The sequence below is a fragment of the Rhinolophus hipposideros genome, assembly GCF_964194185.1.
Source record: "Rhinolophus hipposideros genome assembly, chromosome: 10".
Classification (NCBI taxonomy): Eukaryota; Metazoa; Chordata; class Mammalia; order Chiroptera; family Rhinolophidae; genus Rhinolophus; species Rhinolophus hipposideros.
In genome coordinates, this window is record NC_138056.1 from 71,535,920 (window position 1) to 71,562,637 (window position 26,718).

A 26,718-nucleotide genomic window follows, 5' to 3' on the forward strand; every position below is an offset into this window, starting at 1 on the left:
ACTCCTCAAAGGAAAGTAGGTGGTCAGCATATACAACATTGTTGGTATAAATAGTTTAAGCACAGTGAGCCACTCACTCTTATGTGATCTGGGAATGGTGAGAACCCTCTCAAAATCCAAGTTCTTAGATTCTGGTTATGGGCCCACCTTGTAGGCGGGCCTTTCTAAGATTAGCCGTTTTAGGACTGCTAAGTTACCTCTTTTCTGCTCAGACACCTAACCCAGACTTTGACGATTAATGTTCTTAAACTATAAATGTGTCATGCAAGTTGTATACAGATACATACACAGATATGTGCTTATACATATATACATACATATACTTACACCACATACATTGGTACCACTACAAGATAAATAGAAAATTGGAGAAATTGGAGCAAAGCCAAGAGATAGCAAAGTGTGCGTTACTCTCTTGATCACCTGTTGTCCCACGAATGAGTATGCTTGGCCTGGCAGTGGTTGATATGTTGTGAAAAGAACCCTAGTAGTGGGTTTTATTTTTGTCTTTGTAACCTTCTAGAGTTCAGTCTCTGGTTTCAGTCTGTTCTTTGTTCGTGCTGACTCAGGTCTGTTTAGCTAGCTTTTGCTATGCTATTTTCAAGGAGGCCTGGAAATGAACATTTAGTGCCATCTAGATTTGACTTTCTTGAGTCTATATTCTGGCACTTGAGGGCTCATTAAATATAAAACCCCTGATTGGTGTCATGTTTTAGCAGTATCTGTGGTATTGTCTGAGAATGGGTGTTGACGAGGTCCGGGAAGTGGTATATGGTGAAAAGAGATATATTGCACGTCATGATTTGCTCACATTATGAACCACCACTATTCCAGATGGTTGTGCAGGGCTGTTTGAGTCAGTTTGTTTATTTTATAATTAGGAAAGAGACTTACTGTCTGCCCCTACCTTACTTTTTCTACCTTCCTCCCTGCGTTGCATACATCCATATCACATTAGTGGAAGCCTGTGTATACTTCAGATTGTCCTTTTCCAGAGTGTTAACGTTCCTTGTGAATTGCCATTTTGTCATCATACATTTCCTTTGGGGGCAAAGGATGGTTGTCCTAGAACCAGATAAAACAGAGTATGTCCAATTTCATTTACATCCCTGGGCCCTTAATCTAAGCAGCGTGAACTGCCTTTCTACATACTGAGGTCGAAGCAAGTACAGATAATAGGGACAGAATATGCTTTTCCTCTTCAAATTGATGCTATTCAAAAATCCCTTCAAATGTGTAGTGTACAAAATGAAGAGCAAGGTCCAGTTCCTCCTTCTGCATGGGTGTGCCTAATTGCTCCACCCATGCAGAAGTAGATGTGGCCGTTTACAATTAGTCAATAATTGAAGACAGCTGGTCAGTTAGCCATGTAGCCATTGTTAAGATAGAGGCTGGTAGAGTTGGCAATAGTTCAAGTTTTACTAACTATAGATGTCGAAAGTATTTTTCATTAATATTCTAGTCCTTTATGGTTCTTTTATTTCCATATTGGGTTTGAGTATGGATCCAGGAATTATAGTAGAGATGAGAGCTGAACATTCTTTTTTTTCTTTTTTTTTTTTTTAGTTCAGATGCTTCACTTTAGGCATAGTTGCTTCATATGGACATATATATGTGCAACAAAGATTAAGTTTGTGATTAATTGTTGTGCTTAATTGGGTGTGTCTTTGGTAGCCCAGTTGAATCTGGGTGGCCCAATGGCCTGAACACAGCCAGACTAATGGTTCTCTAACAGCAGGGATTTTGTCCTCAGGTAATATTTGGTAACATCTGGAGACATTTTTGGTTGTCACAACTTGGGAAGTCTATTCCAGGGACATCTTAAAATGCATAGAGCATCTCCTCACAACAAATAATTTTTCAGCACAAAATGTCAATGGCATTGAGGTTGAGAAACTCTAAGGTAGCTTACTAGTTGTGAGCCATGAATCTCTATACTGATATATTTCACTTAGTCTCAGCATGGCATGCTTTATAGCCAAGCGCACTATTCGAAGTCAGCCCACTGTATAAAATATTCAGTGCTATAGATTGCTAGAAATGTTTCCCATGGATAACAGATGACTGTAACATTCCATTGGATTTGCTTATCTGTGAGATTATTTGTAGATATCTGTAATTCTGTTCATCTGGAGGATATAGAGATCAAAGGCAAAGATTGATTTACAATCGCTTGAGTTATTACACTTCCAAAGTTGCCTCTTGCAACTGGGCAGAAGCTGCCATTCAGACCTAGCCACATGTTTATTGACCAGATAAATAGCTTTGGTAAAATTTACGAGTACTAATATGTTACTTCCCCTAGGCCAAGAAGGTATTCAGTTGTTGGTTCTCTTTCTTTGTATATAGTGGCTGTAAAGCCAACAGTATATCCTTAATGGACTATGCGATGCCTCCTTGGGCAATGTCAATTTGGTTATTTGGGTGGCAGGATTTTGCATTTGTCTTCATTTAAGTCCCATTCATCTTTAGTTAGTTAGGCTTAAATAATATTCAATACCATTCAATGTGAGCAGTTTCCTCAGTGGAGACAATTACCAAAATGTTATCTATATAATGCAATGTTTCCTCCTGTATGGCAATTCACATGTACTGAATTTATCTAGTTCAGGTGATAATATATTTCTGAAGAGTTTGGACCTGTAAAGGTATATACTACATACAACAGATAAACTGAATTTGGTCTTCATCCTAAAAGAATATAAATAAGAAAACATGATAATCATTAGCAATGTCCAAGTCTGCATACCAGCTATGCAGCTGTGGCAGCAACTTTGTAAGTCATTATGTCAGGCACTTGGGAAGCAGTGGTGGCCACTTCCTGGTTTAAGTTTCAGTTGTAGTAGACTATTCATGTAACATTGGTTTCCAAAATCAAGGCAGATAAAGTTGGGTAGTACCCTTGCCTGGTACAAAAAGACTTAAGTTTCTTTTTCATTTTCTGGCATGATGCATTTCAATATTGGTAGGATTTGGGTACACTTTATAGAATGATCTTGCCTATATCTTCAGCTGATTGTTATAGAAATCATCAAGGCATTACAATGAATTTATCTAGTTAATATATCCTTACATACAAGCAGCCCAAATATTCATATCTATTATACATGCTGACCAAAAACTGTGTGTGTATGTGTATATATATATATATATATATATATATATATATATATAATATATATATGTATGTATATATATATATATACACAAAAAAAACTGTGTGTGTATGTGTATATATACATGTTATATATATATATGTTTTATATATATATACACACATATATATATATATATATGTTCAACCCTGGTTCAAATTCAGAAAAAAAGATTATAGACATGTAAATTACAACTTCCTCTGGAAAGAAAGCAGCAGATAAAATCTTATGCTTGTGCCCAATCATTCTGTCTTCAAAGTTCTTTAACCAACAGTAAAGGTTTTGTGTCCTGAAGAATAATTTTGGTCAAAATTAACTCCATCGTAGGTTAACTCCAAAGTAAATTAATACTTTTTACAGTTGGACTGTAAAAAGAATGTGTTGGACTTCGTAGTTCTACATCTGATATTTTCTAAGAGTAGGATATAGGACTTATATCCAAGGGTCTTTTTTAGATAATAAGCCATTTATTTTGAATTTTTTAACAAAGTTATATCAAAATAATACTTGCATGGGTTACAAAATCAAGTAGTACAGAATGGCAGTAGTGTTTTGTCCCTCTCCTCCTCATGAGTAGTCCTCTCACCAGAGAAAACTAGTTGTTTTTCAATTTTACCATTTTGTTGAAATATATGTATGTATGTGTGTATGTATATGTAAATACCCAGATCAATGTATAGAACTTTATCAGTACTCCAGAAGCTCCCTTTTTTACCACTGCCTGCAATGAGTATAACCACATTCCTGACTTATAATGACATAGATAAGTTTTGCTTGCATTTGCATAAATGAACAGCATCTGACAACTGTGGGCTGTGCGCTGGCCTGGTTCTGATAGCTTGGCTGTTTTGTTCTCCTGTTGTACATAAAGCATTTCTCAGCACCAATAGCAGACAGGTTACTCTGACTGTAATCAAGTCTGAGCACAAAAAACAAGAATGCTTTCCATATCACAAAAATAACCCAATATCTTTCTCTCCCAATTAATTTGAGTGATTTCTGCTTTTTCAAACCAATATTAATTTAGTTTTACTCCATTTCTCTCACCTTCTAGATGAAAATTATTAAGATGCCAATCATGGAATTGTCTGCTCTTTATGATAGCTCTCATTCCCCAGCAAAATCACACTTTGTTTCAACCCTCCCCAAATCACCTAATATATGTCCAAACCCTATAACGAGCATCTCAATACCTTCTTGTTAAGACATGATGATCTATCTTTTATTGCAAATGCTAGTAAACCTGAGCCTCAGCTTGCCTTTTCAGCATTGAATTTAATTTGTTTTGTTTGTGCTCTATATTTTGTGTATCTGTCAGCATTGGTTAAGCTGTATTTTTTTTTTTTTAGGTATTTGTCCATCCAAATTGTCAACATGAATTGGTGTAATTTTTTTTATATAAGTCTCATAACTTTTTAATTTCAGTTTTGTAATACTGTCTCCTTTTTCTTGATACTGATTTTTCTTCTTTGATCAGTCTTAATAAGGGTTTATCAATTTTACTAGTTTTTTAAAAATACCAACTTCTGTGTTGATTTTCTCTATTGTATTTTTATTTTTTCACATACAAGTATATCTCATTTTAATTTTGATAGACTATTTTCATTAACAATCATAAAAAAGGTAATTGCTTTTGCTTAAAACAGTGTGTTTATAAAATCCTTTTTAAAAAGTAAAGTATAGTTGACATACACTATTACATTAGTTTCGGTGGACAACGTAGTGATTCAACATCTATATACTTACAAAATGATCATCACATGTCTAGTAATCTTCCATCACTATACAGTTATTATATTATTGATTATATTACCTATGTTGTAGATTACATTCCCGTGACTCGTTTGTATTTTTAAACTGATGTTTTTTTCTCTTTGTTATTTTATTTCTGTTATTTGCCTTAAATTTAATTTGATCTTCCTTTTTCTAGATTCTTGAGACGGAAATTAAAAATATTGGTACTCTTTTCTTTTTCCTAATGTATGCATTTATGTCTATAAGATTCCCTCTAAGTCCTTCTTTAATTTCACACCACAAGTTTTGATTTCTTCTTTGATTCATAAATTACTTAGCAATTTTTGCGTGGTGTTTAATTTCCAGGCAGTTGGAAGTTTCCTAGTTACCTTTTTTGTTACTGATTTTTAGCTTACCTCCATTGTGGTCAGAGAATTTATTCTGAAGTGTTCAGTTTTTTTAACCCTGTTAAAGCATTTCTTATGCTCTGACATTGGTTAATTTTCATAAATGTTCCATGTACAATTAAAAATTATGTGAATGTTATTCATGTTGTTTTAATTTTTCTAAAGTCAATTAAATCAAGTTTGTTGATTACATTGTTTTCTTCCATGTCTTCACTTTTTTTCCTGTCACATATTGAAAGAATATCTTAAAGTCTCTATTATTTTGAATTTGTCCATTTTGGTTTTAGTTCTGTGAATTTTTGCTTTAAATATTTTGGAGCTATGTTTTTAGATACATACATATTTGGAAACTTGATTATCTTTCTGTTCTGTTATTTTCTTTATCATTATGAAACATCCTTCTTTATCTCTAGAAATGTCTCTAGTTTATAAGTCTGATATTAGGATGGGTACAATAAATTTTGGTAGCTATAGTTTGCATGGTACTTCTTTTCCATTCTTTTACTTTCCATTTTCTGTTGGTCTTGTTTGTAAAGCATCTCTCAAAGCGGTAATATCATTTGGTTTTGCATTTTCATTTGCCATGCAGTCTTAATATTAATAATGTAATTTAACACAGTTAATCAATTCTTGCAATAACTGATATAGTTTTTAAGTAACCTGATTTTTTTGATCAGTTTTTTATGATTTCTTTAATGGTTACTCTTCATATGACAATGTATATCTTTGACTTGTTATTTTAATACAAATAAATACTTTGCCAGTTCTCCAGTACTTTACTCTACCTGCCTTTGTATTTTTGTTGTGATGCATTGTCATGCTCCACATGACATTATAATTATTGTTTAAAATTGTATTTATACATTTTTACCCTTTCTAGTGTTCTTAAATTCTCCCAGCATTTCCATCAGGATTATTTTCTTCTGTCTGATGGATTTACTTTTGTATTTCATTTAGTGAAGGGCTAGTGGAATCAAACTTCTTTTTCATTTATTTTTGAAGGATTTTTTTCTTTTCTGTCTGACATAGAATTCTGCGGTAACAGTTATTTTCTTCAGCACTTTAAAGTTTTTATTCCATTGTCTTCTAGCTTTTGTCATTCCCATTGAGAAGTAACCTGCTTGTATTATTGTTGCTTCTTTGTAAAGTGATGTGTCATTTTTCTCTGGATGCTTTAAAATGTTTGTCATTGATTTTCATTGATTTGACTATGATATCCTTAGAATTGAGGTTTTCTTGCATTTATTCTGCTTAAGGTTTCTTGAATCATTCCTAGTTATTGTAGAGGTATTACTTTGGGGTTTCAAATTTATATTTCTCTGCTGATGATTAAAGTTCAGTATTATTTTGATTTTTCCTGACATTTGTATATCCTTTCACAAAGTGCTTATTGAATTCTTTTAACATTAACTCAGAGTTTTAGGTAAAATTTTAATACCTATCTGGTGTTCTCAATAATTCTGTAAATTGTTTTTCTTAACCTTTGAAAATATGTATTTTGTACTTAAAAATCAATTATTTTTTGTCCATTTAAAATCGTAAGTTAGGGATATAATTGTTGATTCATTTCTCTATGTGTGTTGTATAATGAATATCATTGTTTTTTATTTTGGAATGTACTCTTTATAAGGCAGAACTTTATTTTTCCAAATTTAACTTCTTGTCGTGAATTACCTGTATATGACAGTCTGAATAAATCCTTTTTGATATTATTAATAAGTATCTCTGCCATTACTGATATGTTCATAATCCTAGGTTTTTGCCAGTTCATTCTGTCTTCAAGCATTCCATCCTAAATACTAGTATAATAAACACTATTTAATTGATGAATTTCAAAATAGAGAATAATATATAATTGAGTTACTTTTTAAAATCTGTAATCAATCATTTCAGAAAAATTTGGAATATGAAACATCTAGTTAACATTAAAACCATACTGAATATAAGTAGATACTCCTTTGATGCTTCAATAACCGAGGATCATCTTAATGAATATTATTTATAATTGCTTACAAAAGTGCCAATTCATGAAACATTCTGGTAAATAGTACCTTGGGTAGCCTAACTTGCTGTCTTTTGGACTCTTGAAAATCCTCTAATACAAACTATTTAGAAATACTAGATTATATTTTTTAATGTCATATAGCAAAATACAGAATATTCAGGTCAACTAATTGTGTCATTTAAAAAAATAGGACCACGTTATGTGGTACAAATCGGTGACAAAATTATTGACTACAATGAAGAATTTCGCCTTTTTTTGTCAACGAGAAACCCCAATCCCTTTATTCCACCTGATGCAGCATCCATTGTTACTGAAGTTAACTTCACTACAACACGAAGTGGATTACGAGGACAGGTATAGTCAATCATAATGTACCTTAGAGATCTTTTGTAGTACTGCATACTCATTAGTTATTTTGAGTGGGAAGCTATTTTGTTAAACTGATTAGGGTTTAATCTTTTGAAAATATACTTGCAACCTAAGTAAAGCTTTTGGGTTTGTTACATGTATCGTTTGTATCAGACTTGTACATTTGTTGCTAATGTCACATTGCTGCTTTTTCTAGTATAACTTTAATTTTACAGTCTATCTCTGTCATATATGGTAGAATTCAGGAGATTCGAAGAATATAGATATTAAGATCAGCCAGTTTATTTTTTTAATTTTAAAAACTGAAGTTTAAATGTGAAAATTTCATTTAATTGACCTATTTAGCTAGTTGAGAATCTTTGATTCCCAATCTAACATTTTTCCCCCCACCAGAACATATGCATCTTTGAATTCACTTCATCTGTGTATGGTTATTTACTGCATGAATTTCAAAGTAATTTTTTCATGTCCAGACGTTTACTTACCTAAGCTATCACTCATTTTTCCCCCTCTTTAAAGATATACCTGTTGACGTTTTGAGTATCACCCTATTTTTTACTCACCTAATAATAGTAGATTTTTTCCTCCTTTAATTTATATTAGGCGTATATTTGCTACAATTTTTACTTTATTGTAATTTAAAAACTTTTCTTTCAAAATATTTTTCTTACTATATTATATGGCTTGCCACATATATTTTTATAGACAATATCTTTTGATTTATTTGATGATACTTTTGCTTTTTTGTTGAAACTTCTTATAAATAAAACAATGGACAAATTATTCAAAACTTGGCAGAATTGTTGAAATTGCTTCTTCTCTCTAAATGCTCTCCATAATAATTGCTGAAAGGTGCTATTTAGATTTTACTTTAATAAAAACTAAGTGAAGATGCTTGTAGAGCAGATTTGGAATTATATAATTTATAACACGCCAATGTCATTCTCTAATTTATAGTTTCAAAATTAAGAATTTAGCATAGCATTTTTAAAATCAGCTTTATTAGATTCAATTCACATATCATACAATTCACCCACTTAAAGTGTACAATTCGATGATTTTCTTAGTGGAAGTTTGAGTCTTATGGTAACTCTATGTTTAACATTTTGAAAAACAAACTTTTCAAAAGTGGCTGTGCTATTTTTATTTTCCACCAACATTGTATGAGTGTACCATTTTCTCCACATTCTGGCAACACTTGTTACTGTTTTTTTAACTGTCGTCATATAGTGGGTGGGAAGTGGTATTTCATTGTGATTTTGATAGTATAGTATTTTAAGTGATATAGCTCTTATTTTATGTGAATACTTACCATTGAAAAATATTAGCTTCCATAGTTTTTGTACATGTAATCTAATTTTAGAACTAAATATTCCATATTGATATGTTAAATCATGCAATTTCTTATACTTGTCCTATAATGTTTAACATTTTTTCAATGGGTTTAACTATTTGTTTTGCCTCTTTTTTGTAAGAAATAATTGTGAAGGTGTCTCATATATTTAAGTAGAAAGAATCAAATGAAGTACGTACAGTAGTATCATAATACTTGTAGCTTTTGGTCAAACACAGGCCTGTTTGTGGGAAGTTTTTGTTTTGTATTGTTTTGTTTGAACCTGTTGCTAGAATAAACTTGACCTTAAATATATATATTTTTTTTAGCTTTTGGCCTTAACTATACAGCATGAGAAACCTGATTTAGAGGAACAGAAAACAAAACTATTACAACAGGAAGAAGATAAGAAAATACAGTTAGCCAAGCTTGAGGAATCTCTTTTAGAGGTAAAATTTAGTTATTCAGGATAATTTTTTGTATTGCATTTTTTTTCTTTAATGAATCAAAATTTAAACAAAAAGGTAGATATCTTGCAATATAAGATCTTACGAAGTAATATTTAAGGTAAGTAATTTTTAACTAATACTGTCTTTATACTGGATTATTTCATTAATAATTATGTTACATGCTCATTTCAGGAGCATGCAGTTATGGTACCATGCAATTATGACTTAATCTATAACTTTAAGTAGTTTTTTAAATTAGATAAATAAAGTTAATACATATGCAATGCTTTAATGATATAGTATCATATAATGATTTACTATATCATACTTATAGGCTATAAAGCAGAGGTGTCCAAACTTTTTTCTACGTTTTTTACCAAGGGCCATATGTGGTAAAATACACAAACAGCCGGGCCACTCACTCGAGGTGAAGTACGTATTGCTTCACCTTGTTTATTTAAGTAAACTAAATATATTTTTGAAATTTGCTGCGGGCTGGTTAAAAATGGATTGCGGGCCGCAGTTGGCCCGTGGGCCGCAGTTTGGACACCCCTGCTATAAAGTGTTGAAATTCTTGATAATGTCTTCATAAACATTATCAAGCTGATGATAGATACTATGAGCTTCCTTTAATTGATTATTTTAATATGCATAATAATGTTAATATGATTTTGTTATTTTTTTTCTACAGACACTTGCCACATCTCAAGGCAATATTTTGGAAAATAAGGATTTGATTGAATCTTTGAATCAGACAAAAGCAAGCAGTGCACTTATTCAAGAGTCACTTAAAGAATCTTACAAACTCCAGATTTTCCTTGATCAAGTAAGTATTCCTTTGTGATCTTATATCATGTTTTTTTAAACTTTTATGTTAATATGATTAAAGTGCAGAATCAGGACTTCAGGGAAACAATGATTGCAAAAATAGACAGTTATCCAAAACACCAGAGCCTTTGGTCTGATTCTTATTATAGAGAAGGTGATGAGATGTTGAGGACACGAGGATGAGGTCGATATACCCTGCTGGGTTCTACTGATTTCTGGCATATCATTATCTAAAACTACAGTTTTGCACTGAAATTGAAAATGAATGCTAAAGCATCTTTGTCATTCTTGGAACTTAAGACACATTAAATACCTCAGTTACAAGAGCTATAAGCTACTTTTTCCATTAAAAACACTTTTTCCCCCTAATTATCCTAGACTATGTGAGTATGATGATCAGAATTATTTTCTTACAAATGATTAAAATCCTTTTTCCTCTTTTTTGGTATTTCCTTTGCATAATTCCAAACCCCTATCAGTACAATTTATTTTTTCCTCCTATATAATTTAGTGACTAAGCTTTGCTTGAAGAAAATCAGACAACCAAGCCGATTAATGTTACTATGAATTTGCAGGCCTCAAACTGACCAGGGCCATCACTGATATCGTTTAATTCTTTCCCATTCATCTCAATAACTTTTTCAGATTTCCATTTCAGTATTTTTCAGCCCTCACTCAAATTTTACAATTTCATGTTATTACTTTCTTCTCTTGGGAAGGAGCTCTGTTGAAACCAGAGTAAGAGCAAAGGTATATTTGATTCCAATGCAGTCACCTACTCTAAACTTGGCAGATGTCATGCCTGTCATTCTACGTCAAAAGGAGTTTGAACTTCCTGTGCCTTCTTTCTCTGAACAGGCATTACTGAGTCACAAACATAATTTTACCAATGTCATATTTGTAATCCTGGTGCTTTGATCAGAATGACTGAGAGAATCTACTCAGATTTCCATTCAGAATCTTGAGGCCATTTAATCTTATGATCCTCTCGTTTTTATCATCCTATTCCTCCAGTCAGAATGAAAGCCTCTGTGGTCATTGGGTCTTTCTATGCTTATGTTAAACAGTGCTAGGTACTTTATTATCTTAATGAGGACACCTGTTGACAGTCTTCTTTCGTTCCCTCAGTGTTCTTGTTGACACCAGTCCCACACACTGGATTCATAGTTCTAATTTTTGTGTACTGAAGGGATAGCCTAGTAGTGCCATGCCCTCTTGCATTACCTAAACTGTTTCTCTTTTAAAATGTAAAAATGCATCATTTATTCTGCTCACAGCTGTTTACCATTCCGTTTCACTCTTTCCCCTAATGCAGTTGCTCTCAGTCCTCATTAAGATGAACCCATGAACCACTTCTAGCTTTGTAATCTGAGTTATAGAGAAGTATTTAAAATATAGTTCCCTCAGTTTCATAAAAATAAAAACTAGATCATTCTATTCCTTTTAGTTATAAAATTCCATGATTTGTCATCTTCATTAGTTGGATATATGTAGGAATATATAAGGCTGTGGCTCACTATGTGCATAGTGGTCTGTAGGTGGCAGTAAAGCACTAGGACTGAGGTGTCTTTTTCTCCCCACCCAATGACCCGCAGGAGCGCGATGCCTATCTTCCTCTGGCTGAGAGTGCCAGCAAGATGTACTTCATTATCTCTGACTTGTCCAAAATTAATAACATGTACCGTTTTAGTTTGGCTTCATTTCTTCGACTTTTCCAGCGAGCTCTACAAAACAAACAGGTATGCTGTTGGTTACCCTGTAGCTGAGCCTGAATTAGAGAGATCACTTTTGAAGGTGATTAATCTATAATAACAATTTCCTGAGAAAATTTGTTTAAAATTATATTTCAGGAGACCACATGTAACAATTTTAAAATGTGTTAAAAGAAACTAGCTCCTTAATTGTAGTTTATATTCTTAACAAACTGTCCCCATGTGACAGTCTTCTTAATAGGAATGATGTATGTTTTGAGTACAAATTAAAAATGGATGAGCCTTAAAAAAAACACAGATGATTCAGTAAGGTATAAAGGTAAGAAGTTATCCACATAATCCCATTACTTGGGGAAAATGACATTTAAAATTTCATTGTATATCCTTGTTGTTTGAGACTGTAATATGTGCCAGTTTTTGTTGTAGGTAATGGAGATATAAGAGTATACACTTCTTGTATTGGGTTATATTCTAATGGAGGGAAGGATATATTAAAGGATATAAATTGCTTTAACCAAAAGGTATCATAATATCTAAAAAATTATTAGTATATTATAGACAACTTTCACGTGAATAAATATAAACCTACACGATATTTTTGAGAGATTGTGACACTATACCGTACTTTATTTAACCACCTCCTACATGGACATTGATCTGGTTACTTGTGCTGAATATCATGACCCCAAAATTTGGCAGATTAAAACTGTTTTTCATAAGCTCATGGGTTCTTCCTTATACTCATGGATTCTATGGGGAATTTGGTGAGGGCAGAGCAGGGATGGCTTATCTCTGCTTCTTAATGTCTGGGACTTAAGTCGGGAGGACTTCAGAGTGGGATTTGGGAGATGGGGAGGACTTCAGAGTGGGATTCACCTGCGTGTCTGGTGCCTGGGGCGGGAGGACTTGATGACAGTACAGCTGACTGCTGCACCTTTCCATGAAGCTTGGCTTTCTCACAGCACAGAGTAGTTGGATTTCTCATATTGTACCTGGGGGCTCTAAACATGTGTGTTGTAGTGAACATGGCAGAAAATGAATCACCTTTTGTAACCCAGCCTTGTGTCAGTGTCATTTCTGCTGTGTTCTGTTGGTTGAAGCAGTCACAAACATACTCAGATTCAAGGGGATGGGAAAATAGACTTCACCTTTTGATGGAAGAGGTATCAGAAATTTGGGGGTTATGTTTTAAAACATCTACAGACATTTATTATGTTTTTCAGTGTTTTGCTTCTCCAATTATTTTCTTAGTTAAATTCCTAGACTTGGATAACGGGGGCAAAAAATGTACATTTGTCAGCCTTTAAACAAATATTGTCTAATTATCCTTTGGAAACATATGCTATTGGTGTATTAAACTGATGCAGTGAGAGTGCTTTTTTCTATCTATGCCTAACCAACAATGAATATTACATATCTTTGAATAGTTGTCCTATTAGGTAATTGAAAAATATTTAATTATATTTGCAAGTCTTTGATCATTTGTAAGATAAATACCACTTATAAGATAAATATAGGATTGTTTTGTATTTCTTCTTTGGTGAATTTTTTTTTTTTTTTGGTGTATTTGTATTTCTTCTTTGGTGATTTTTTTTGTTTTACATTCTGTGGTATTGATACAAAATTGAGTTCTAAGAGACTCTTAAATATTGAGGACATTAAACCTTAATATTTGTCAGATGTTGTAAACATTTTGAGTTTATTATCTCCTTTTTCACTTTATTTCTAAAATATTTTTATGAAACAAAATTTATCTACTTATTCTTTATAGTTATTGTGTTTGGTATAATAGTAATATGGGTGTTTTTTTAAATTATTTTTTCAGGGGAGAGTAATGTGTTCTTTTAGTTAATATAGGGAAAAATTATATTCGAGTAGGTTCATGAAATCTGTTTTCTGAGGAACAATTATTATTTATTACTTATTACAGACTCACTATGTGTCAGACATTTTTTTAGGTGTTTGGATTCATAGCAGGGAACATAACAGGACAACAATTCTTGTCTTCATTTTCATGGCTATTTATTATGTTCATGAATGAGTTATTTCAGAAAATTTTTATTTGATTATATATGATGATTACATTTGTATTGATTTTTTTTCAGTAATGTATTTCATTTGAAGTTGTTCATACATTCAAAATTGAAATAAAATGGTACCTAATGAAGAGATAGTGCTTTGGGGGGTAGGTTTTATTAACAAAAATCTGTCTTCAGTCATGGTAGAGAAAACAGGCATTTCTGTCATTTATATTTATAATGCCCTTTAGACAAACATCGGGTTTCTAGACGCATGGGAAAGATAGAAGAATAAATAATTGTAGTTTGGTTCTTAGTTTTTAAAAAATAATTTTGAATTTTAAAGTATGTTAAATTTAGTCAAACCATTTATAATATTGTACTGATAGAAGCATTTTTACACACACAATAAAGGGAAACCCAGAATGGAGTAGTCTGTGAGAGTTGGTTCATGATACATGGTATTACATAATTCACTATGTCAACAGATAAAACTAAAGAGTCATTTATATTTACCTTTTTTACGTTGAAATTTCTCATAGATTACTTAGAAAGAACACGTAATAATTTCATTTTAAATTTCTTTTTATCCGTAATCAAATATATTCATGTTAAAGTGAAGTGTCTCTAACCTGGTATGAGAACTAATAAATAAATTAGAAGTTCTAACTAAACGTAATTAGAATATTGATTATTTTGCACTTTTTAGAAAAGTTTACAACTCAGTATCTCCTCAGTAACAATAGTTCTGTGATAATGTGGCCATTGAATAACACTGATGTTTGTGTATATGTATGTACTTGTGTGTGTACATTTGTATTTATGTTAAAAAGTAATATAATCTTAAATATATAGAGTAAAAATCTTGCTTTCCGATGTTTTGAAAATCCACTGGATCTTGTAGATAACTTTACTTTGTCTCACAATAGAGTATCTTTTAGTGGATCCAAGTTTCAATTTCACATGTGATCTTTGTTATAAATAGTGAAATGAAGAAGAGTGCTTGCCATATGAATGGTAAACAATGACCTCTTGGTTAGAACAAGCTAACAAGACCAGACACCTAGGTTTGATGCTCCTAAATGCCAGTTCATGATGTTTTGTACCAATTTCACACACTTCACTGCTCATCCTGGATATGTTAAAGTGAAACTTAGAATTATTTTACTAGGTTTTTTTTAATTCTTGTCAGTTACAATCACAAGGAAGCAAACAAACTTAGTTTAAATATTATACCTGAATTGACTTTGTCAGGCATGTATTCTCCACATGCTCTTTGAAGTGAGATATGAAACTCATATTACACTTAGGGAAGAGACCGGCTTTTACAATCTCCTGCCGTTTCTACCCCAAGCCATTTTTCATGAATCAAAGGAAATAGCCATTAATGATATTCTTTCAAATCATGGCAATCATGTACAATGGAAGTACAGGATGGAAATATAAAAAAATGGAAGTGTAAAAAATCATGTAATGGAAGTACAAAAATACTAAAGGTGTGTACGAATTTTTAAAGCACCAATATCAAAGTTATTCATCTTTATTCAACTTGAAGGGCATGGTTTAAGATTGTTTAGGTTTTTATATTGAAGGTGAGAAAATTCTTTGTAGGGTAGTTCTGGTCATACTGTTTTAGGGCTGGATTGGTAATTATAATACAAGCAATTAAATGGTTTTATCCCAGATTTACCCCAGTTGTATGGAATCTAAGTGGTATAGTCACATTTAATTCATATTATATTAGAAATTGATTATAATTTTTATTTATTAAAAGTTTTATCTCTGTCAATAAAACCCCAAAATTCAGTAGAGTAAAATTGAAGATATAATTGGCCTTCTTAAATGATTCATGAATTGGATAAAATCCCATCTAACAAGTCGAAGGGCAGTCTGAGGGATTATACAAAATGGAAGGTTTTTATCAGAAGAAGAGTTGGCAAGGGGGCAATTAGCAAAAGAAAAAGAAGGATTTTTTTAGTCCTAGACATCGTCTTTTTTGGAGTAAGGGAATAAGATAGGTTTTATTATGCAGGTTGCCTCTTTTTCCTCTGGAGGTGTGTGTGTGGGGTAAATAGGGCTTGAGTGACAGATTACTGGTGCGTGACCAGAAAATTCTAGACTGGTTGATTAAGACTGCATTTCTAGTGAAGGTTAAAACTGCAATTAGGACAGATATTGTATAAATATAGGTTTGGTATCATGGCTTTTAGCACAAGTGACGCCATTTGGAACCTGTGCTTTTCTATATAACAAGTCTATACATTAAAGAAAAATACATCAATTTTTCAATTGTGTTAAGAGTATAAGTTTAATGCACTTATTTAATTAGCACTTGAGTTTGGCCATCAGCTTTGAGTCTTGAGAAACTATTTATAAGCGTGATTAAAATAGGAGGTACTTTTTAAATGTTTATAAATTCCCTAGTGGTTTTTCAACTTTCCAATTGTAATCTACAGGATTCTGAAAATACAGAACAGCGAATCCAGTCTCTTATCAGCTCATTAAAACATATGGTATATGAATATATATGCCGTTGTCTATTTAAGGTAAGAAGTGTTATATTTTTCACATATAAAATACTACCTGACTCTTGATTTAATACAGCATTACATTTAAATTATGTAATTCTTTACCTACTAGAAAGGTATTGAAATTGGAATTTCTGATATTTTCCTAGAATAATATTCATTACTATCTAGAATGTCTTGCAATGCTTTGGGATGTGGTAGGGAAAAAAGTCACAAGGGAAGAAGGGAGAGCAAACACTGGATTAGCTGACTTTGCTCTGGTCATCCCAGTAGCCATTGAAAGAGGAAACTGTGATAGATTATGTAGGTCATTTTGTAGCTGGGTTTTCTCAACCTCAGCACTATTGAAATTTTAGGCCACGTTATTATTTGTTGAGGGGCCTATTTTGTGCATTTTAGGATCTTTAGCATCATCTCTGGCCTCTGCCAACTAATGCCAGTAGCATTCCCTTTCCTTCAGTTGTTACAATAAAAAAAATCTCTGGACATTGCCAAATGTTCCCTGGGTTGGGGAACAAAATTGTTTCCTATTCCTGGCATTAGAAAGTAAACTAATGCCTGATTCTGAGTTAGAAATTTGTCATAGACATCTTTATATTATAAAGGTCCCAGTGGAATACTCAATGGAGCATATTTTAGAAAGTTTTGAATATTATAGAAAACACAGAGGCTTTTCATTTTGGAATTTTTAAAAATATCAGTCTTCGTTAGCTTGAGATAAATTGAAGTAGAGCTTCATACAGACAAATAAGTGAGAGAAATAGAGTTATTATGGTCCAATTATATAGGCTTCTTAGAAAATCTTGAAAAAGATGTAGTTAGTATATTTTTTAGTAAGTGTTAGTAATTTTTATGATTAGAGTGATTTTGTTGAGGATCGTTACTTGAGTCAGAAAATAAATCCTTCAAAGTGCCTTTCAGCACTTTGACAAATGGACATTATTGGAAGTTCAAGAATTATAGTTGAGCGTTTCTGCAGAATTCCTTCTTTAATGAGAATGGTGGATTTATGTTTTTTATTTTAAAGGTCTTATAGTTAACTATCATTCTAAAAATCATCTGTTTGGCCTTCAGTTTTAACTTGTGTGAAATGAAGAATTGCAAGCAAAGATCTGAAAGCTCATTTCATCACTAAAATGTTATGATCCTAGATACGAGGATGACATAAAAGTAGAATTTTATGTTATAGATCTCATATATTGCTAACATTTGTATAATGCATTATCTCATGTAATACTTTAAAATTTTATTACACAAACAAAAGTTAAAAAACATTTTCTGAGTCTCAAACTTTATGGAACTGTATAGAAAAAAATCTTAGTCATTTCACCCCCTCCTCCAGCTTTTACTCCTTCATTAGAGGAAATCAGTTCTAAGTTTGATTTGTTTCTTCTATAACCTGTTTCCTTTCTCTTCATATTTATACCAACAAATACATATACTTTTACATTTTCCTTACTATATATTTTGTTCTGTTGCATCTTTTTTTGTTGAAATAGCTCCAGAAGATCTTTCCATAAGTATAAATATGTTAACCTCATTATATTTAGTGATTGTGTGGTTTTCCATAATATGTTTATTTGCTGCTTTAACTACTACTTGATTGGTCGATATTAGACTGTATATATTTTTTGCTGTTATGAATGACTATGAAGTCCTTTACAGTATATTCATCTTTATGTACATGTGTAAGTAGGTATTTCTATTCAGCAGATTTCTCAATGAAAGTATAGTGGTGGTCTAAGAATATAGAACTTTTGAAATTTTGTTGAATATTATCAAACTGCCTTCTAAAAGTTATTTACCAGTTAACACTCCTCTCCACAGAGTAAGTAAGGTACCTCCTTCCTTTCATCTTTGTCAACCCTAGATATTATCACTCTTTTTTTATTTTTACCAAGTTGTGGTTTAGAAATATCTTATTTTTTAATTTCTTTTCTGTATTTTTATTAAAGTTGTTTATTTTTACCTTCCTTATTAGTCATTTTTGTTGTTTGCCATATTTATCTATTTTTCTTGGTATTTTAAAGAATAAGCCTTACTTTATAGAATAAGTCTACTTTATCGTAGTTATTGTTTTTATATTTTATTCTTTAATCATTTGATTTATTTTTGATTTCTATATTATTTGATTTACATGATTTGTTTTTAAATGTAGCTTTAATCTTTTTTGTTTTCTAGTGAATATATTAAGGCTATAGTTTCATTTTAGTCAACTCTTCTAATAAAATATTTAATTTTTTTTTACTCTCATTTAAGACTTCTACACTAAAATAGGCTGTGATTTATGAAAATATTAGAGCGCTATAGTTACTTTAAGATGCCCCAAATCCCTTTTGAAAGTAATGTTATAAATAAATATTATTTTTGGAAAATATTTTAAGTTAAAAGATACCATAAACTTTTTCTTTCAAACGTTAGTATTTTTTTAAAGGATGTTCCATAATTCTTTATTAATAATGTACATATTTATGGACATCAGTTAAATCCAAAATTTTAGTAGTTTTGCTTATTATGTGTTTCTTGTTTGTTTCTAACCTATGTATCTTTACCTCAGTTTATATATTATTTTATTTTTATTTATGCAATATATTTACGGATGAGATGTAAATCATTATGTCATAAAATTTATAATGTAATTAGGGAAGGATATAATAAGTATTCAGTACTAAATGATTTAAGACATCAGTGAAATATAGCAAGGAATACTTTTAAGTCACTTTACCTTTTAAAAATATGTGTGTTAGGGTAAAGCTAGCATTTTATTGCACTAGGAGAGAGCTTGCAAGGCTTAATGTCCTTAACATTTTAGTATCCAGTTGGGTACTCACAATTTAGTGCACAATTGGGTGCTAAAAATACCCAATTGGTATTTTCATTGCTTATCTTAAGTAATACTTTTCTATTGATTGAGAACAGCTAAAATCACTAAAACAAACAAACTCCCAGAAAATTGTGGTTTATAATTCTTAAGACATGTTTATAATTGATGATGGAGTATCTGTTTTCTAAAATTCATGTTTCTATATGAGTATAATAAAACTTATTCAACATGAATTCAGCAGTCCATAGAATGAATGAAAATTCTGAAATCACATTAATTGTAAGCAATGAAGTACATTTCTCAAGATTTAGCAGTGTAATCTTAGGACGGAACCAATTTCATATTTTAGTGAAACTTTTTTGGGTTTTTAGCAGTCTGCATCCCATTAAACTGCCAGAGTTTCTTATTTTATTTTATATCATATTTTATTCATTTATCTATTATTTTTTGTTATTAGTTTCAGGTGTACAGAACAGTGTAATAGTTAGGTATTTATACTCATCACAAAGTGATAACCCCTTTCTTTCTTGCTGATTTTGCTGTTGTGTTGGTGACAACAGTATGGCAACAGGGGACTCTTGAACTAGAGAGAGGATAGGATTATTAGTATTCACAGCGCATTGAAGTGAAAGCAACCTGACCTGGAGTAAAAACTGATTGACTTGTTTTGTAGCAGATAATTTAGACTTTTGATTAAGTAACCCAAATGTAGAAAGCTGTCTAGCAATTTCAGTTTAGATTATTGACTGTGTCATTTTTTTAAGAGATCAAAAGTATTTATTTCAGTAACCTAAATATTTTAGACAATGATAGGATAAGCAATATATTTGGTTTTCCCAAATTTATGATTATAATAAAACTATGTACAGGTTAGTACCTTTACATATCATTTCTTCATCCCAGTTTATTGTTTGGAATAGACACAAAATAAAGGAAGTTGTTGGAGTGTTAGATAATTTCCAACTATATAAGGCAAGATTACAGAAAAGGATGGGAGAGCATATATTCTTCCTGTTTCCCTTTCCTCTTGTAAGTGTGATCCAAGAAAGATCTGAAATGGTATAGGAAAACTGGTGAGATGTGACTAGAAGTTTTTTCACTCAAATTTTTGGTATGTTTATGCCTCTGCAGGTCAGCCTAGTTGATTAAAATTCAGATGAACGTTATGTTTTAAAAATAAAATAATAATAGCTTATCATGATTGTATTTATCTTACAAATCATTTAATTTGGAATTTGACATGTTTTCTATCGAAATGTGTTTTCTAATAAAAGTGTGGGTGTTTTGAAATTTTATAACCTGTGGCTATTAAAGTGAATTTAGATAATTTGGTAATTAGATAATTTAGATAATTATGGTAATTTAGATAATTTTTTTCTGCTTAGATAACTTTGAAACTTTTTAGTATTATATCTAACCCTTTAGATTTTTCTGGAAGTATTGTTGAATGTGCATAGAATTGTTCATTAAAATGTATGGTTTAACTTCAAGCACAAATGAGAATACTCAAGTTCTATGCTATAGCAACTTCTTTGAGATTAAAGAAAGACTTCTTCAGATGGTAACATTTGCTTTATACTTTTCATTGAACATATTTGAAAGCAATAGATACTGTGAAGTAGAAATAAAAGGAATGAATGAATTATACTTTCTATTGCTTCTTAGTCTCTGAGAATTGTGGAGTCTATGGAATATTTTTGAAATATATTTCCCTTCCAATGTTGTGTAGTGTATTAATTTACTGTAAAGCAGATAGTTATATGTCACCTTTTAAGACTTACAATGTTCCAGGCACTGTGTAAGTGCTTTACATATATTGTGATTTAATTCCTACATCATTCCTATCATATAAGGAGGAAACCAAGATTTAGACCTAATAACCTTTCTTCAGGTTGCCCAGGTGAATGGTGGAGCTGACATTGATACCCATTTAGCTTGATGCTGAAAACTTCTTACTAATAGGATGAGAGTGAAACAAACAATTATATCTGGAGTTGTGAACTTGATCTCAACTCTAAAGTTGACTGTAAGATTCCCTCATATTGTATTAATTATGCTGTAATAGTTTCACTGCTTTCGAATATTTGCTAGAGTATTGTGATGGCATGGAATGTGTGGCTGACTCATCCCACCTAGTAGTTTACCATCTGTTAGTGGTTTTTCTAGTTAATTATATAGAAGATCATTTGAAATTTTCCTTATTATATATACCTTGATATTAAAATATTTCATAGCAGAACCTAAGTATGCTGAGGTAAATTAACATTGAATTAAGACACTTAAATTTTCTGAGTTGAAAAGTAGTGTAGATCAAGGGTGTTAGAGGTAAAAAATACTTTGTGAACTCTGGATATTGCAGGTTTGTTCTTTGTTTTTACTGAAATAAATATTCAGAAAATTCCTTAAGCTTGATTTATTAATTCTTAATTTTACTTCAATTTAATTGAAAATAATGCTTTCTCTCAGTCTCTCAGTAAATTGTGTTCTTTTATTCTCAAATCATCATTGTCCTTCATTATAATATTATTGTAACTATGGTGTTACTATGGCTGAAAGGACTCATTGGTCCAGCTGGGCAACGAGGCAGCTGCCACCAACAGCTTTCTTCAGCCATGTCTAGGTTGGAAAAGATAAAAGAAGATCCCAGTTGTCCTGGCTTAGGTCATATGGCATCCCTTGTACCATTATGTGGAGTGATACAATATCATTGGCCCAACTGTGATTACATGCATATGCCTGAGGTCAGGATGTCTTCTGTGACCAAAAAAATGAAGAGAAGGGCAACTACCATTACCCATTTATTGACTACATATTATGTGGCTATTTTTTGCCCACATTTTGAGGTTTGGTCCCAGTAATAATTAATAATTAGTAATGATTAATAATTACTGATTTGAGCTAATCTGAGCTAATCTGAGAATCATAGAGTGGCCTTAAGGCAGGGCCTTGCCTTTTTCCATTAATACTGTAGACTACATTATTCTTCCTCAGTTGAGAGGAAGAAATGGCTCAATATATAATATTGTGTGTGAATTTGTATGTGTGGATATATATGTACATGTAATAAAGAATTAACTACATTATTAAGTGATAAAGCCTTCAAAGTAATACATTTATTGTCTAATTTGTCTTCATTATTTCTTTACCTTAGATGAAGGCTGTTATTATAATCATGTTAAATATCCATTAATTCATAAAACAAATACCTTAGTGGCTTATTCAGTTAGTCACAGTTCAATCCCAAACCTGAATTCTGACCTTGTAATACCTAAGACCATTGTACATCTCCCCAAATGACATTGCTTTTTATAATAATTTAAGTCACACGGTAGCTATTTCATTGCTTAATCAATAGATATTTATTGAGTACTTGCTGTATATATATACAAACATACACAAGATAATCCTTCTGTAGAGTATTATCCAATATACTGCATCTCCTATTGAGGGTGATTTTCTGGCAGGCAAGGAGTTTACTTGCTGGTAGTATTTATAGGAGGATCTTTTTAAATATCTTAATGTCCATATATTTATCTCTATAATTATATACACATTAGATATAAATAAAGTATTTACAATATGGGAAAGCTAAATAAAATGTTTAAATTAGAACTTGGCAGGAAAGATGGTGCTTTACCAAATGGGTTTTTTTTGTTAGTAAACGTTTACTTTTTTTTTTTTTTTTTTTTTTACAGAAATGATATAAGCTTATTTTAGAAAGTTTAAAAACTAAATATAAGTACCTAAGGAAAAAGAAGAAAACCTGTAATCTTAAAAATGAATCACTGATAAGAATTTTGATATCTTTCTTCCAATTTTTTTGCAGATACGTATCCATATATGTTTATATAAACATATTGCCCCTCCTTCCTCATGTGAATTATGCTGTTTTGATATCAGTATTTTTCATGATAGACTTTTGAACATTTATGTTGTTTTACTTTTTCCTCCATTGTAAACAGTCTTGCACAGCATATCCTTATTTCTTATCCAGGATTACATTCATGATCCCTTTACATAAATTTCTACAACTGAAATTTCTTGATTTAGGGGTATGCATTGTTCAGGAGCTTATAAACATACACAATGACAAATTGAGGATTACTAATGCAGGATATTGATCTAGTTAGTAATGACTGACTAAAACCTCACCATTGGATTTCAGCTGGTTAAATAAATCTGTTTTATTTTTAATGAGATGTAAACAGAAATTAATCCTAGCACTGTCTCTAAATATTTTAGCACTTTCTTTATACACCCTACCCCCAACTTAGAACTGTTGTTCTATATAGATGTTATCGGAATAGTCATTTTTCATATTGATAAAAGAAGATAATTTGAAGACAATACAGATTTAGTGAATGGAAATTCAAGCACTAGGCATTTCCAGAACCACATATTCAGAGAAAAAGCAAGATAAAAAAAAGAAAAGAAAGAAAAAGCAAGATAACATCTGTTATTCTTTTCAGGCTGATCAGTTGATGTTCGCTTTGCATTTTGTTCGAGGCATGCATCCTGAACTTTTTCAAGAAAATGTAAGTGGAAGTAAAGGAGGAAAATGTTTGAGTTGCATAGTAATTTGGACGGATTTACGGTTAGATTAGAAATTACTTCAGGCTAGAAATTATATATCAACCTATTAATTTTTTACTAAGTTAGAAATTTAGTGTAAGATGATGATTTCCAGTTCTACTCCCCTCTGGATGGGTGCAATATTCTGAAGTGATACTATGTTTCCCCGAAAATAAGACTGGCCCTTATATTAGTTTTTGCTCCAAATGACGCTTTAGGGATTATGTTCAGGGGATGTCATCCTGAAAAATCATGCTAGGGCTTATTTTCTGTTTAGATCTTATTTTTGGGGAAACACGGTAGTAAGGCAGAAAAATGTAAGTAACTTACCCACAGTGCCTAGATTTTTCTGAACCCAAGTCCTGGTACTCAGGACACCAGAAGGGTCAGCCTTATATCCCTAGTCTAAGCAGTGGAACTGATAAATATAAAATATGGAACAATATGGGTACAACAACATTATTTATTACCACCTTCACTGACTTCACAGCAGGTGAAGCAAGAAAGAGGGTAGGCAGTTCTCAGAAGCTTCCTTGAACCTGCAGATTTATGTTAATCTTTTAATGTATAACTTATCTTCTTTGTCTATGACTTCATTTCTGGGCTGCCATATATCCCCCTCTCAAATTTGAAAAGAACTTCCTTTAAGCCAGAGCTAATTAATCCATCTCTGGTGTGCTTCTAATATTCTTTAAAAAACATTTGTAAATGATTTTTTTCATTACTATTCCATTATCATAAAGTGAGAATCAATTATTTAAGGTGGGAGAAAATATTTACGTGGACAGTGCAACTCTGACCTAGTAACCTTTGACTCCACTTGATCAGATTTTAATTACCATGTTTGTCCCAAAATAAGACCAGGTCTCATATTAATTTTTGCTCCAAAAGACGCCTGAGGGCATATTTTCAGGGGATGTCTTGGTTTTTCATGTACAACAATCTACATTTGTTCAAATACAATCATGTCATCTTCTGGAACATCGTCATAATGTACTAAATGTGTCCATATGGCTGATGATCTTAACTGGGGCTTATTTTCGGGATGGGTCTTATTTTCAGGTAAACACAGTATGCTCTGGGTTCCCCTCATTTGAATAGTTAAAAGAGTGTAGACCATTCCTCATGCCTATGTTTGCTCTTTGTTTCCCTCTACCTCCACATGCTCTGGCTGAATTGTATAGTTTCTCCTGAATTTATGCTAGGAAAAAACAGATAACTTGACCCTTTTAGTTCTGCTATTAACTCTAATGACTTAACTTCCTCCTGTATAATGTTTTTCACTATTATTAATATGTTTCACACTGGATAAGACTTAAAATTATCTGTTTTTTCCTTCTGGAGTATACATCAATTATCATTGGGAAAGAAAAACATTTTTCTTTGACTTACATATAGTTTAATAATCATTCATTTTTATTTATTTGTAATTGTATGATTTAAGTGTGAAGTGTGAACGATCAGGGTGGGTGGAGGCATGAAGTGTGTTGCTTTGGTAATTTTTCCATATTGCTGTCCCATTTTAATATGTTTTTGCTTTATTTGCTGACCAATATGTAATAAATTATATAGTAGTGCCCATTATTATCTGATTGGAGGGACACAGGGTGAAGATACAGATTTTCTTAGAGCACTAGATTTCATAACAGTTGATGAATTTTGATTCTGTGGATAAAAAAAAAAAGGGACTAATGGCAATCTTCCAACCTGTTAGAAAAAATAAGTTAATGGAACTACTTTTTTCGTTTTTTTTTCCAACATACACAATTTTTAAACACTTGGTACACCTTATTGCTTATTTGGAGGAATAGCATACAAGTATAATAGGAAAAATTAACAGGTAGTGACAAATGCTAATTGAACATGACATTTACATTTTTAGATGTTAAGACATATATGTATAGTGGGTGCCAAAAAAATATATACACATTTTAAGAAAGGAGAAAACTTTTAAAATTATATATACTTATAACAAAAGATGACTACATGTCACATTTGACTTCTGCAATTATAAGAGTTGCTCAAAGTGATTACCATCAGTGTAATTTTAATACAGCTTTTTCCTTTCTTAAAATGTGTATACATTTTTTGTCTCTCTCTATATATATTTACATATATAAAATGTAGTTTTTTTGTTTTAATAAAATTATTCTTAGTAGATTTCATATTAATATTTTATGTTGGTACATGAATTCATAATGTTAATGTACTAGAAGTGGGAAGTTGTGATAGGAGTTGTTTTTCTTTTTTTTTTTAATGTGTCCTTAGAAAGCTGAATTATAAGCCATCTTATAAAGATGGATATAGGGAAATTAAGAACATTTTAACTGCATAGTAATTTTTATGTTTTTTGTGTTCCTCATATTTTTATTCGATAGGAATGGGATACATTTACAGGTGTGGTTGTTGGAGACATGTTGCGGAAAGCTGTAAGTAAAAATAACAAAGTTATTCTACTCTTAGGGAAAATAGTTTGGCCTTAGACTTCATGAAATATAATTTGCGTCACAGGAATTTTAAATTATTGTTGAATACGTCTTTAGAGCATATGTCTTTGTCTTTATTGACCTTTTATAAAATGGACCTAAATATATTTTTTGTCCTTGAAGACAAATTTTTTTTGGAGAATATATTATTTAAATACTAAGAAATTAATATAGTTTCTTTTTTTTCAGTATATACATTTTGTTCCAAGAACACTTTTATAATGCTAAGAAAATCAAATCTTGTATTGTAACTAGGAAAACTTTCTTATGTAACTGAGTTTAAAAATTACTTTTTAAA

The 26,718-nt window shown here is 31.5% G+C and overlaps 1 protein-coding gene across 4 annotated transcripts in view; it reads left to right on the top strand.

Annotated features, from left to right (window-relative positions):
* Positions 1-26,718, top strand: part of DYNC2H1 (dynein cytoplasmic 2 heavy chain 1) — a 289,185-nt gene that overhangs the window by 124,939 nt on the left and 137,528 nt on the right. For 3 of the 4 annotated variants that reach the window (XM_081063149.1, XM_081063150.1, XM_081063151.1), the window contains 7 exons: positions 7,492-7,655; positions 9,333-9,452; positions 10,144-10,278; positions 11,876-12,019; positions 16,467-16,556; positions 23,832-23,897; positions 26,313-26,363. In XM_081063149.1, the coding sequence (XP_080919275.1) occupies positions 7,492-7,655; positions 9,333-9,452; positions 10,144-10,278; positions 11,876-12,019; positions 16,467-16,556; positions 23,832-23,897; positions 26,313-26,363 (770 nt within the window). The remainder of the gene's footprint in view (positions 1-7,491; positions 7,656-9,332; positions 9,453-10,143; positions 10,279-11,875; positions 12,020-16,466; positions 16,557-23,831; positions 23,898-26,312; positions 26,364-26,718) is intronic. The other variant, XM_081063152.1, reaches the window with a different exon arrangement.